This window comes from Pteropus alecto, unplaced genomic scaffold, assembly GCF_000325575.1.
Source record: "Pteropus alecto unplaced genomic scaffold, ASM32557v1 scaffold167, whole genome shotgun sequence".
NCBI classification, from domain to species: Eukaryota; Metazoa; Chordata; class Mammalia; order Chiroptera; family Pteropodidae; genus Pteropus; species Pteropus alecto.
The window spans coordinates 328,566-343,155 of record NW_006440647.1 but is presented as its reverse complement, the minus strand read 5'-3'; the positions used below and the strand labels follow the sequence as shown (position 1 = coordinate 343,155).

The 14,590-nt window shown below is 34.9% G+C and overlaps 1 protein-coding gene and 1 pseudogene across 1 annotated transcript; one reads left to right on the top strand and one right to left on the bottom strand.

Moving 5' to 3' along the window:
* Positions 1-1,212: 1,212 nt before the first annotated feature.
* Positions 1,213-10,272, bottom strand: MCTS1 (MCTS1, re-initiation and release factor). The gene is given in 9 exon segments (XM_015593970.2): positions 1,213-2,262; positions 3,000-3,038; positions 3,040-3,065; positions 4,719-4,852; positions 7,925-7,986; positions 7,988-8,020; positions 8,558-8,710; positions 9,279-9,385; positions 9,920-10,272. Coding segments are annotated over 9 exon segments (951 nt in total). The 5' UTR covers positions 10,235-10,272; the 3' UTR covers positions 1,213-2,180.
* A 1,395-nt stretch (positions 10,273-11,667) lies between these two features.
* On the top strand, positions 11,668-11,786 carry LOC112484702 (annotated as a pseudogene).
* The last annotated feature ends 2,804 nt before the right edge of the window (positions 11,787-14,590 follow it).

Genomic DNA, 14,590 nt, shown 5'->3' with positions numbered 1-14,590 from the left:
AAAGTGTTTAGAAACAAGAATAAATTATTTCAGAAACCAGGCAATAAAAGGTTTTAACTTCTCTAATATATGTGTGTGCTTTGTTTTTCACTGCTAACACTCCAAAGACTACCTTGGTCAATTAACATTATCTTAACACACAAAAAAAAAGGTTCAAAGTTTAGTTTTGACATAAATGACTAAGGTATTCTCTTTTTAAGTCTATGAGGAGCTAGTTATAGGCCTCAAATGGGATGCCTCCTCCTCCAAATGGGGAGATATCAGAATTTGAAACCAGTAAATCAGCACAAAATGAAATTATTAAAAAATCCTACCCTAAAAGATGATTTATAAGAGTTGCTGATGAGACTATTGACACTTTTATCCACCAGGAATAAATAATAAAATGTAACAATATGGTAAACTGTAGAATATAACTGTCATTACAGGAAAATTTCTACATAGAACTTAAAAAGGATGTAGGAAGTAAAATATCAGGGAACCTCTATGGGCTAGGATAGGAAGATTACGGCAGACATAAGCATTCTAATTAATGAAACAGGAAAAATTCTCCAAGCCTTACCCCAACCCAACTGAAATATTCCCCCAAATTACCTCCTTTTTTTTTTTTTTTAGCTCTTAGCCATGTTCACCAAGAAACTTCTTGTTTACTAATTGTTTACTTTAAGCAGGCTTATTACTATAAATTAATATATTTACATTCTAACATGAGAATCTCTAAGTCTCACAAGTTTCATTAGTGGGAAATAGTTTCTCCATCTGAGTGTTAAACCCTGGATCTGTTACCTTCACCTATATTATATTTTGGGAGGCCCAGCTGCAACAGCCAGCTGAATCGTCTTTTTTACTTCCACCCTCACCTTTCTCACCAACTTCTAACTGAAACACAGGTCACCACAATCTTGTAAATGTCTGTATCTATCTGAAAAATAAAACTACATGTCATATATTTGTAAACAACCAAATGAAGATGGCTGACACACTAGAATAATGGCAAAGTTATTAGGAAGAAAGGCCTATTATCACTATGTAAATTCATAACTGTTCATTTAACTCCCATCTGTTTACTGTTCTTACTGAAGTAGGTCCATGGCCTTCATATGCTACTTATGATAGGAGATACACATTATTTGAGTAATATAGTGGGGACCCAAACCTGGAAGTTCTGGGCATCTGTGTAGCTTCAAAAGGACACTAAATAAACAACCGGAATCTGATCAAGCTTATGTATTTACAAGCTATACAAGGGCATACAACAAGTTAAATTAACAGTGATATAATCAACAAAATCCAGAATGTGGGAAGAAACTAAGACAAAACAACTAAATTTCTTAAATAATTTAAAGGGAAAAGGAAAAAGGGGGAACTTATAGATAAAAAGACATAACAACCAAATGCTATATATGGACCTTGTCTAATACCTAGTTCAAGCAAACCAATGATTACAAAAATAAGAGAGAAAGTCCATTTGTCACGTACTTGAGCACAGTCCAGATATAATTTTTTAGGTGTGATAATGATATTGTGTTTTTTTTTTAAGAAAAAAACATCTTTTAAAGATACATATTAAAGTAATTATGGATTTAATGATATATCTGAGATTTGCTTCAAAATACTTAGGGAGTAGGGTGGAAAAGAATAAGTGAGATATAGACGAAATAAACTGGCCATGAATTGAAGCTAGGTAACATACAGAAAAGGTCCATTAGACTACTTTCCCCATACTTTTGTATATGTTTAGAATTTCCCATAATGAAAAGTTTAAAAACAACAAACAAAAAACACACACGAGAGGGAAGGGGCACTTCTAGGTGCCTTGGGATAATCAGATAAAATTCCCAGTCTAGCTTCCAGCCCATTAAATTGTCAGATTCTCTAGAGTGTCAGCCATATATTGGCAAGTTCCTTGACCAAGTCCAGCCCTTCATTATTAGCCTAAGAAAGGACATGAAGTTGTCTGAGTTTGGTTACTTACCAGATACCTTTTAATGTCCAAGTTTGTTACCCAATTTTAACTTGAGTTTAAGAAAAACAAATAATTTTTGAAGCTAACAGAATTTTAGCATCTGTTGAATTTATTCAGCATAACCACAGAGGTATTGTCTTCATCCTGTCTCACATAGACACACACAGATACAGCATAATATCCATATTTAGCCCAAATCCATTCCTTCTGAGGCTCATTTATATGTCTTCGTATGCCACAGCCCATCATTTAAATAATGGATATCTTCAATGCCAATTCTTTTGTTGACTTTCTCACTATAGAAGGAAAAATTCACATAAACATATTGTTATGCATTTTTATAGGCTTAGTCATGGTAAATATAATTCAAAGTGCATTGCTATTTAGCAATTATGGAAAGTATTTATAATACATTAACATTACTGTCTACATTAAACTACATTATTCTGCTGCAGTTCATATCTTAAAGTGATTCTAGTAAACTAGCGGGTCTATATAAACAGAGTTACAATGTGTCACCATACCAGGAGAACATCAAAGTGTTACAATTAATATTGAATCAAAATTAACACATAATTTGGTCGTCAAATGAGTTCCAGAGGTTTTAAATATATTGACTATATTTTGGTAATATTACTTATTTAATATTCTATACCACCAGGTCAAAATATAAAATAAATATTGTGTGGTGCTGAACTATGTCATTGTTTTAAAAATTAGTAGCAAAATATCTCTCCTCACCCAGTTTAAATCACACTAAATAAAAAACTCCTAAAATACCACATCCATACATATAAAACAGCTGTGTTGGCACACAGGTTCTTTTCAGAGTACTTAAGAAAGAATGCAATCCCGGAGACAAAATAGGTTTCAATGGCTTCTTAAGTGTTAGGAAAAATCAGAAATGAAGCTTCTGTACTTACATATTTGTAAGATCTGGTATGAATGAGAGCAAATTTCACCTGTAATTCTTATGCTTCCTGAGCAGGTTACACATATCTCAAAAGCTAAGGGGGGCTAACATAAGACTTACATGTCTTCTGCAGACATCTTCATGACTCCGACACACAGCATGCTGTTTTCCTTCTGCCATGATGGCCTGAAAACACACAGCTAAGAAAACTATCAAAATGCCTTGCAAAGGAGGTGTCAAACTTTACTAGTTAAGCCACTTTGAGCCCCTCTTGTACCCTCACCTAGACTATTAACTCCTTAAGGGCAGGGACCTAGCAGAGCCTGTGGGTACATTGTGAATGCTCATTAAATGCTAAATGAATAAATCAAATAATCATTCTTGGTTTTTAAGTCAAATGTTAATAATATAACCCAAAGCCAACAAAACCAGAATGAGTCATGCAAAAAAAAGGAAATATTTCTTGCACATAAAAAGTGTGAAATAGATATCAATTGTTCTAGTGTTTCAATCACTGAATGGTGGTTTTATGTAAAGATCACAGTAAAACAAGAAGTATATCCCCAATCTATCTTTAAGAGCCCAATGTAAATGTCAACCTTTCTAGAACAACCAGAACATTCTTGGTTATCATCTGAAGCATCTACAATGTTAAACACCGCAGTACATATTTTTAAAAGTAAAGGTTCAAGGGTACACAGTACCTCTCTGTACTAGTTTTGCAGCTTCCTAAAAGTCTATAATTATTTCAAAATAAAAATTATTCAAAAAGTAAAGGCTAGGTACTAGGAAAATTTTCCATTTAAAGGAACTCCAGAACTGTAAACTTAAAACACAGAAAAATCATTAAAAAAAAAGTAACCTGGCCTTAACTGAAGACTTTTCTCCACTGACTTTCAATTCATTCATTCAGTGTTCTACAAATATTTGAGCGACTATTATATGACCAGTATCTATGTCAATACAAGCTGTTCCTAAGATATAAACATACAACTTATACCACCCCTTAGATATAATTGCACAACAGATGACACCCTCCTTTTGAGCACAGAATATACTCTTAAGCTCATTCCAATGGTCTCTCCACTCCACAGTGATTTCTCCATTCCCACCAAGTATGGTTCCTTTTCTCAACATGAGGCAAATGGCCACTTTATTTATGACAAAGGAGAAGATGTTCTCCTGTCCAGACTAATTGACAAAAACCTATTTAATCTAGAATATAGCTGAAACAGCACCACAAAAATGGAAATAATACAGAATTATTCAGTTATATCATGAGTTGAATAGATCTTTAAGGACTATCTGGGACTTTAATATTTCTCTGTGAGAAATTATGCTCTGAGGCCCAAATAACCAACTTAAAAATGAACTAACTTAAAAATAAAAGTTGGGGCTTGCCAATATTTCCCACCACCTGCTTCTAACGTTCTACCTGGTACCTAAGTTCTTTTCCTTTTTGCTCCAGTGTATCTGGGTAAGTCAAACATAAAAGTAGCAAGCTGATGTGATCCGATCATATCAAATATATCCTCTCCATTAACAATGGAGAGTTGTATACTGTATTCTGAATCTGATAACATTGGACCCTAACTGGGCTGAAATGCAGCTGAGACTCTTTTATTACATATTTTCATTAAACTTCTATGATGAGACATAATTTAGTCTCAAGAAATAATGTTACTTCCCACATCTTCAAATATAACCACAAAGGCATGAGATAACAGTAATGATAACCTCCAAAAAATACATCTAGTGTTCTTTTGGATGATAGATCTTTCAGTAATGACAAGAATACAATAAATATATTTTTCAACAGTTACAGCCTGAGAAGGATACAACAATTGTATCTACTACAGCAGGGTAAAGTTTAGCTCTAGGAGAAGTTAAGCCTGGACATATGATATTTGCTCCACTGAGTAAAAATTTGATGGCCCCTTTATCAACCTGCTGATGTGGCAGGATAAAAGGATCTAGAAGAAAAATACATTACATAAATTAATAAGACTAATGACTCAACAGAAAAAAGGCAAAAGACATGAACAAATATTTCCCAAAATGACAGTACTCTGACAGATGCAAAATAAAACTGAAACACCATCCTTCACTTATCAAATTGGTAAATATTTTTAAGAAAGGTAATTCCCAGTGCTAGCAAGAGTGTAGGAAAACTGGCATTCCCGTATACTGCTAAGAGGCTTATAAATGGGTACGACCTTTCTTTAGGACTACTTAGCAACATGTATCAACAGCCTTGAAAAGGTTCAAATTCTTTAACTCAATAATTCTATTCCTAAGAGTTTATCTTAAGAAAAAATGAGAGGTGTATAACATATTTAGGTAGAAATATATTCATTGCAGCACTAGATAATAGAAATAAACTGGAATCAACTTAAAAGGCCCACCAATAAAGTAAGAGATAAATGACTTAAGGTGGAGCTGCAATATCTATGTAATAGAACTATGTTTTTGAAGAATACATAACACCCTGGGAAATGTTCATAATATTATGTTAAGTGGAAAAAGCAGAATAAACTACCAAAAATATCAGTGGTTACTTGGGGTTGGTGGCAAGAGAGAAGAGGGAAAAATGAATTAGTGGAGCACAAAGGATTTTTAGAGCAGTGAAACTATTCTGTATAATACTTAAACGGTGGACATTATGCATTTGGAAAAATCCACAGAATGTACAACATAAAGAATGAATTCTAATGTAAACTATGGACTTTGGTTAATAATGTATCAATATTGGTTCATCAAATGTAACAAATGTATCACACCAATGCAAGATGTTAATAAGGGAAGGGTGGGGAGGAAGTATGTGGGGACTCTTTCTGCTCAATTTTTCTGTAAACCTAAAACTGCTCTAAAAATGTCTATTAATTTTTTTTTAAACTACATAACAAAGCCCAATTTAAAAAGGAAAATATATACATTTACACATACACACAGACACACACATACACAACACAGGAAATAATTGGATGGAAGTATGCCGATATATTAACAATGGTTATCTCTAGGTCATGGGAATACTAGTGATTTTATTTCTGTATTTTCCAAATCTCTAGATTGAACATATTCCTTTTATAATGTTTAGAAAATTGTTTTTTGTGTGTATGTGTGTCTACAAATAATTCATAATCTAACAAAGGATCCCTGGAAGATTTAAAACAATGACTGGGGTGGGCAGGGGGACTTTTTATACCTCTCAGGGCTCTCTAGGAATAACAATAATTGGTAAAATTTATTCACTTTAATGTTTTACCACTAGCCCTCCCTCTAGTCAGAGAACAAGTGAGTCTTTTTTCCTACCAAGACTACAAATTAATTTAAACATCTTACTAATAAAAAGGTACCTGAATGAATGAATGCATTTACTACTCACAAGCTATCATTTCTTTTCTATGTCTCTACCTTCATTACTATCTGCCCTTTAATAATAATTATGATGACAATATGTAGTAATAGTGAACATTTATTAAAGAATTACTACACTATTATAATAGCTATCATATATTCATATATTGAGCACTTACTATGTTCCAGGCATAGTGTTAGGTGCATTACATGCACTATCTCATTTAATCCTCACAACCCTGGGAGATGTAATATACAACTATATCCATTTTAAAAAAATAAGGAGACAGGCTTAAACAGGTTAAGTGACTTGACAAAAGTGACATGCACTGGGAATTGAACCCAGGTCTGCCAAACTCCCAAGTTCATACTTTTAACCACCATATTATCCTGCTTCTTGCACAAGAATAACTTTAAGATGTTCTAAAAGGTTGGTTCCCAGCAAAATACTACTAAATAGGAACATCTTTTTCTTCCACCTTATTATGAAAATGCTTAAGATATGGAAAAACTGGAGTAATAATTCAATGAACACCTGGACACCATCCACATAGATTCAACGATGGTTCATTAACACTTTGCTATATTTGCTTTATCTATTTAAACACACATAATTTTTCCTCTACCATTGTAAATTTCAAACATAATGCTTCACCATAAGCACACGTCATCTAAGAATAAAGTCATTCTCCTATATAATCACACTATTATTATACCTAAAAATTTAACAACAGTTCTGCAATATCATCTTATAGTCAAACTATATTCAAATTTTCCTTAATAGTCCCAAAAAAAGTATTTCATATCTTTTTTAAGGGGGAGGAAGAGGGCTTGAATTTTGTTTTTCAAACCAGGATCCAATCTAGATTCATACAATACATTTGATTATTTTGTCTCTGTTCTCTTTTAGTTGAGTAAGAATTAATGTCATTAAAATGTCTTAATGTCATGAAACATTTTTATTTTAAACTTTTTCCCATTGCATCAGGACTCAATTTCTCTCTATCATAGTTTTTTTTCCACCTGATAAAATCAACACTTGATCAAATAATTATAAATATTCCTTTATAAATATTAAATTGCTTCACCTGTTTCAAGACTTGCATAACAGCTTTACTGCTTCACCAGGTAAGTCAAAATTTATGTCCTCTTACCCAAAACCAAACTTATTAAGTCACCAGTACCACCTACAGAACCCTCTAGTCACTACCTTCCTTTCTGCCTCTTGGCTAGAATGCCAGATACATACTGGTTTGAAAAGCAGAAATCTTCACAGTTAAAAACTTCTTATGCACTGCTCACAGCACTTATCGCAGTTTGTGAATATATATTTGTGTAATTATCTAATTATAGTCTATTCTCCCAACTAGAGTATTAGTTTTATAGGGACAGGGGCCATGTCTATCTTTGCTTCCCATCATATTCTCAGTACCTAGCTCAGTGCCTGGCACATTAAGTTCAATAAATATTTGTCAAATGAGTGAATGAATGTTCTTTCTTGGGCTTTCTAGGATGCATAATGTGAGAATGCACATTTTACAGGTTTACTACAGAAGGGAGGATTCATTTTAGTTTTATATTTCTCATTATCTAGTACTAATAAACAAATTAACTACCAGAAGTAACTTTCAGCTCCTTTCATGTCTCCCCATATTCTCAAATGCATATTTTCTAACAAGACTTACATTTGTGAAGTAATCTTAGGGTTGGATAAAAAGGCCCTTCTCTTTGTCTAAAAAACAGTAACTCCATTTACTGTAAGGATTTCTATATGTTCATGGCTATAAGACAAATGTCACAAAGTACCAAGTTAAATACTTTCAAAAATGAATATGCCAAACATCCTTTAAATAATATATTATATGAAACATGCATATACAGACATACATGAGCTCTTTTTACATTTCAATAAAGATTCAAGTAAAAAAAAATTGTTTAAATTGTCTTACCTATCATACCAGTCCACTAAAGAAAAAATATGACTTACTACAATCAATTTTATTGCACATATTATTATTTTAATTTCATTGTTAGATAATTCAATAAAACAAACCTCTAAAGTACTGGCTGAAATAAATTAAATCCAACTCTAAATAAAAATATTTAGCTCCTTGATAAAGCAATCAGTACGTAAAGTCACACTTTTCAAACACAGAAAAACACTTAAAAATACAAATATTGTTTAGTTTTAGAGTTATTCTATTTATCTACCCCATAATTAATCTATCATTATTTAATGTGAAAATAATTCCACTTATTATGAGTGCAACTAATCATACAATATTCAGCTACTTACATGGAGAAAAATGAAGACTTACCATCGCACTATTTTGACGGGATCTTTCTTAGGCATGATTTGATTAAGCCATGGTTCAATACCTAGAAATTGCTCTATTAATTGGTTCTTAATACCCTTTATCACTGAGGTTTTCAACTGGATGCAGTTGGACACATTTTCTTTTTCATCAAATCTGCCAAATGATTTTTGCAGGGGAAAAAAAAAACATTTATAAGTAGACATATCAGAATAGGTAAAGGTAGTGTTTTAATTAGTCATCTATTCCCAAGCAGTATTTAGATGCTGAAAATAATTATGAAATAAATTGTTTAATAGTATTTCCCTTTTATTCTGTCCAGCACAACTAATATCTTAATACAATATTAAAATAAACTGCCATGTACACACAATTAACAGGAAGGAGATATGAGGCATATTTCACATTATAATCTTTAATCAGCTACCCCCCCAAAAAAAGCCTTTTCTGTAATATCTTATTCATCTCTACCCAGGAAGAAACACAGATTCCCACCTATAATAAAACCTGTGGGAAAAAAACAAAAGCAAATCAAAATAAAAGAGCCCTCAAGCGTTGAGATACAAAAGACCAACCCAAATAAATATAACAGAAAATCAGTCTCTGCTAGGCTATGCAATCTACTGAGATTTTTTTTTTTAAGTGATGATGATGATGATGATGATGATGATGATTTCTAAGATCTTTGTTTATTTTTGCTCAAAATGTCATGAACGAAACCCACCTTCCTTCGCCCATGTTCCCACTTTGCTTTTTGCGTCTACCATATCTGGAAGGCAAACCCACTAGATAGGTTCCCAAGGAATTCTTGTCTTCTTTACACTGAATAGCCTGGGGGGGGGAGGGAGGGAGGCAGGCAATCACGCTGTTTTCAAGACAAGGTTAATCATCTAGCAGCTAGGCAATAGGCATGACAGCCCGCTTGCTTCCTGTCACCCAGACTCCTTCACTCCTATGACCTAGGAAGTCAAGCCTTCCTTTATTCAGTTCATAACTAATAAACATATGGCAGTGGGTGAAGAGCTCTCCTCCTAACTAAAGAGGATATGCCCCTAAGACACAGTGCAAGTATTTGATTGGTAGAACCCTCGGAACGGAGTTAAGATTGGGAGAGAAGGCAAAAGAGAAAGGGGTAAGGAGAAAGAAAATAAGAGTGAGAAAACAGAAACTCGACTGAGGGTTAAGGATGGAAAGCTTAAAGACGTGTTGCAAGTTGCGAATGAGAGCATAGTACTATAGAAAACCTTAGGGAGTAAGTATGGCAGGGACGGGGGAGAGAAAGAGGATCTTGGCTCTCGCCCTCTTCTCCACTCCTATCCCCACCACCTTTGTGAGCAGCCGATGGAGGCCACAGCATGTCCTTACTTCTTGAACATGATCCAAGGTGAAGGGGGCGACGATAGGGAAGGGCTCGGAATGGGGAAAAAATTGAATTAGCAAGGGTCGGGCAGATCCCCATACACAAGGAAGGCTGGCACTGACAGTCGGAACTGTTGTCGTTATCCGGAAAGGGAGACAGCCAGCCAAGCCGCACTTTACGATTCTCAGTGAAATCTGTCTGCTTCCGCTCTTTTGAACACGTCGGCGTTTTTGCCGGCTCATTTTGGGCAACCGGTAGCTCTGCAGAGCGGGTAGCTGAAAGGGCGAGACTTGAGAAGGAATAAGAGAAAAAGTAATCATGCTAGTTGCAGGAAGAGAAGACTGGAGGGGGCGGGTAAATCAATCAAAACAGCACTTACTGGCAGTAATATCAGTTACGGGTTCCTCAAAGGGTCAAGATTCTTCCGTGTTTTGTTGCGACCTGCTGTTAAACAATTTTTTAGTGGGAAAGGTTTTTTGTTCCCTGAGGCAACCGAATGGATTGATGCTTACCAACCTACATGAACCCAGGCTAGCCTTATAGTGTCACGTTAACGCACTCCTTGGGCTTGCCGAGTTTAGCAAATAAAAATACAGGGTGCGCAGTTAAATTTGAATTTCAGATAAACAATGAATACTTTTTAAAGTATAACTATACCTCAGGTAATATTTGGAACATACTTATAGAAAAAAAATTCCTTATCTGAATTTAATCGGGCATCCTGTATTTCAACCCGGCACCCATTTTCACTGGCCACAGTAAGTTACCCCCAGAGAATTATTCACTAGGTTGCCATCCCCTGCCTCACCTCCATACCTATAAGTTGAGCTATAAATCAAGAGAAGTAATTTCTTTGAGTGATAGAATGGCCTTTAGGAGAATAACACTTGACTAATCTGATGGAAGAGATAACAGCTAAATAAACTTTTTACTTGTGTAATTTTTTTAAAGTAGAGCGAATCAAGGGTTTTGATCATCAAAGAAAGTATAGAAAAATACAAAAGCTAAACAGGCACTACCCATAGGCATTGGGGTCGATGTGCACTGACCTGTAAAATACACCAATCTCTCCAGGGAGCAAAAACTAGTCTCCATAGGGGAGATGGGTGGTTGGAGCCATCATATCAAACACTACTATGTATTTAAATTGTGTAACTAACTCACCTTGTCTTGATTCTATGGTAGCAATCTTCTGATTATACTATAGCTTCCCATTAAGATCTGCTGGGAAAGAATTTTCTATTGTCAAATCTGCGTGAACAATTGTTTGTCTTTGTAAATTAATAAATTGGTATTCTGGCTTACACATAGTGCTCTTGTGAACATCCTTAGTGTGACTTCGCATTCCCAGCATCAATCAGTTCTGTGACACTTAGAATATTGAGTTCAGGAACATGCAAAGCTGAAGCCCAGACCCCAAGCTGTGGTTAGTGCTACACTGTCAGGCTCCTTGCCAAATAGCTCTACTCCCCTGGCAAATCTCATATCACCCTGAGTTTCTACTATGTAAAAATAAATAAATTATAACAGCAATAAACAATTACTATTAAGCAGTTTGAGATGAGTGAAAATAGATAATTTGTATTCGATCTACATATTGATACACAATGTAATAACTATATATTCCACTAGTAAATAAAATTTAACTTGATGGACTCCAAAATTAATAACACCTAGATGGATTTCCTAATTTCTTGAACTTTTGGTTTGAGAAACCTACTAATTTTAGACTCATTTAAAATTATTATGCTGAGTCTATGGCCATGCCATCTCGAACAAGCCTGATCCCGTCTGATCTCGGATGCTAAGCAGGGTCAGGCCTGGTTAGTACTTGGATGGGAGACCACCTAGGAAGACCAGGTGCTATAGGCATAAAATAAATAAATAAATAAATAAAATAATTATACTGAATATTTGCAGTTAGAAATGATAGCTAACTTTTAATTCTACAAAAATTAGACATACGCTATCTAAATTATGACAAATCCCACATGCATGGGAATAGATATATAGCTAAATTTTTAACTTTTTAACTACAGTTGATATTCAATATTATATTAATTTCAGGTGTTGTACATACATATTTTAATCCACTTTTATACACTCTGATAATCACAGAAACTGAATTTGAATTATAAAAAATGCCAAGTCAGGTTATTAGTATTAATGAGGTATTAAGTTCTGTATGTGTACATGAATGCCTTCATTAATAACCCATCTATACAGATACATAAACAGGGCCCACTTGTCACCGCAATCTGTTTCTAGTTTTGTGTTGCACGCAGTATCATCATAAAGTGGATTCTGTTTTTCCAAAGTTATAATTGAGGGTTTGCTCCTGACAAAGAACTCATCTTCAAATAAATCATTGCTACAACAAATAATATGTCATTAAAGAAGAAATACTTCAAAACAAACCTCTTCAAAAATTAAAATAATGAACTTTACTTATTCATGCAATGAATAAGTTATAAAGGACCCTTATGCTTTAGACATACATGTTCTGTACTATAATTTGTGCATAAGTGTTCTATGCAATTTATTTCACAAGGGTCCTCAATGTACATTCAGCACAGGACATAGAAAACCCAAGTCTATCATACATCTTACTAAAATATTTAACCTAGCTCTAACAAGCATTAATTATTTAGTGATTGTATTTGCCTTCTTAGAATTTTGAGAGGATTTTATAGGGTCATTTCTACATGAGGTTCTAAAATGCTGCCCCAGATGTTTGCAGTAAGGCCTCCTTTTCTTCTTCATAAGCTTCTTTGAGCAATAAGCATGACAACAAAATCCTTCAGGTCTCTGGTAAAGAAAAGTTTCTTCAGGAGCTAGGTCACAGTTTTGAATACTGGAGGAGCTACTTTCCCCAGAAAGAAAGAATTGGGCCACTGCCAGACCCCTGCATATGGGCCTCACATCTTTAAGTACCTACAGCCTGTGAAATCTTTCATTAGGGTCACTTTTCCCACAAACTGCCTCTCAGCCTCACACCTTAGAGCCTCCTACAGCTGGCTACATATCTTCCACAAGGGCAAGACATATCTAAGAATTACATCACTATCATCACCACCACCAATTACTCTGGAGAGCACAGGTAAGAAAATACATTGCCCTGGCCACCACCTGGATCCTTTCATACTGAGAAATATAAGGAACACCAACAAAATGCAGCTCCCACCTCCAGTCTCAAATACAGCTAAATTTATGGAGACCTGAGAACCTTATCAGAAGACTATCAGGACTAAACATCTTACCAAATTTGTGATAAGCCAAACCCACCATGCCTCACACACATTCTTGTCTTCCTTTGTCGTTACCCAATATGTAATCACCCAGTTCAGCTTATTTGCTATGTGACCTTGGGCAAGTCACTTAAACTCTGTACCTGTCTTCTTGTCTATGTAATAAAGGCTCTGCTTCATGAGGTTATGAAGATTCAATGAGATAATCTATGCACAGCACTGTTAAATTATTATTGTTATTATTAAATTACTGCGATTACTGTTATTGTTATTCTTCTCCTCTAACATCATTCCCATATCCCTCTGTGCTGCTTCTCCCCCACCTGACCTGTCACTTTTACCTTAACTTCCAGGTGCTTCTGCTGTGCCTCCTGGAACACCATTCCATGATTAACAAATTCTCCTAACCATCCTCCAACTCATCTCTGACTATCCACTGATATTCCTGGCTTTCCCATGAGGATGGAACTTCCCTTACAACCCTTTCAAATGAAAGTGATTTATACCAACACAGTGCATGTACTGCAGAGTCAGGAGGTGAGGTGAGCATCCTCTTCCAGCCACACTACAACTTCCAGACAATTCCTCCTTCACCCTCAGGTAAAAAAAAAAAAAAGAGAAAGAGAAAAAAGAAAAAGAAAAGAAAGAAAAAACCCTGCTTCTTCTTCCTCTGAGTTTCCATTTGATTACACCCCAACTCCCTCTTTGCTGTCCTCTACTCATTCATTGAAGATCTAGCATCTAGTTCACAGCCTTTCCTCTCCACTCTAGTGTTGTTGTTAAATATTGCAAGAAAAAAAATCACACAGTTGAATAATTGATACCACTCTAAATTCATAGTTGCCAAACTCAAGTGGACTTTCAATATTCCTGCGAATCCTTCCATACTTTCAGTTCACTCTCTCATTCTCCCCACCTATTCTTTCAAAGCTTCTCCATTTTCTTCAAAACTCCAAATCCTCGATCTTATAAAATAACTCATCTTTTTTTATTTTTCATTTACAGTTGATAATCAATATTATATTAGCTTCAAGTGTATTACATAATGGTTAGACATTTACATAACTTATGAAGTGACCCCCCCAATAAAACTAGTACCCACCTGACGCCATACATAGTTCTTACAATATTATCGACTATATTCCCTATGCTGTACTTTACATCCCATGACTATTCTGTAACTGCCAATTTGTACTTCTTAATCCCTTCAAAAGTCTTCACATAGGAAACCAACTTCCTACTACCTACTACTACCAAATTAGGAATATATTCACAGCCATCTTTCTACTGTTAAAATGAGAGATAGCCCTCTTCCAATCTAGGTCTAGTTCCTTCTGTGTTCCAGATCTTATTCACATATGGGTCCTCAGTAACCTTACTCAATCTCCTATATTACCTCTCTCCTATATCTTCAAGTATGACAATAAT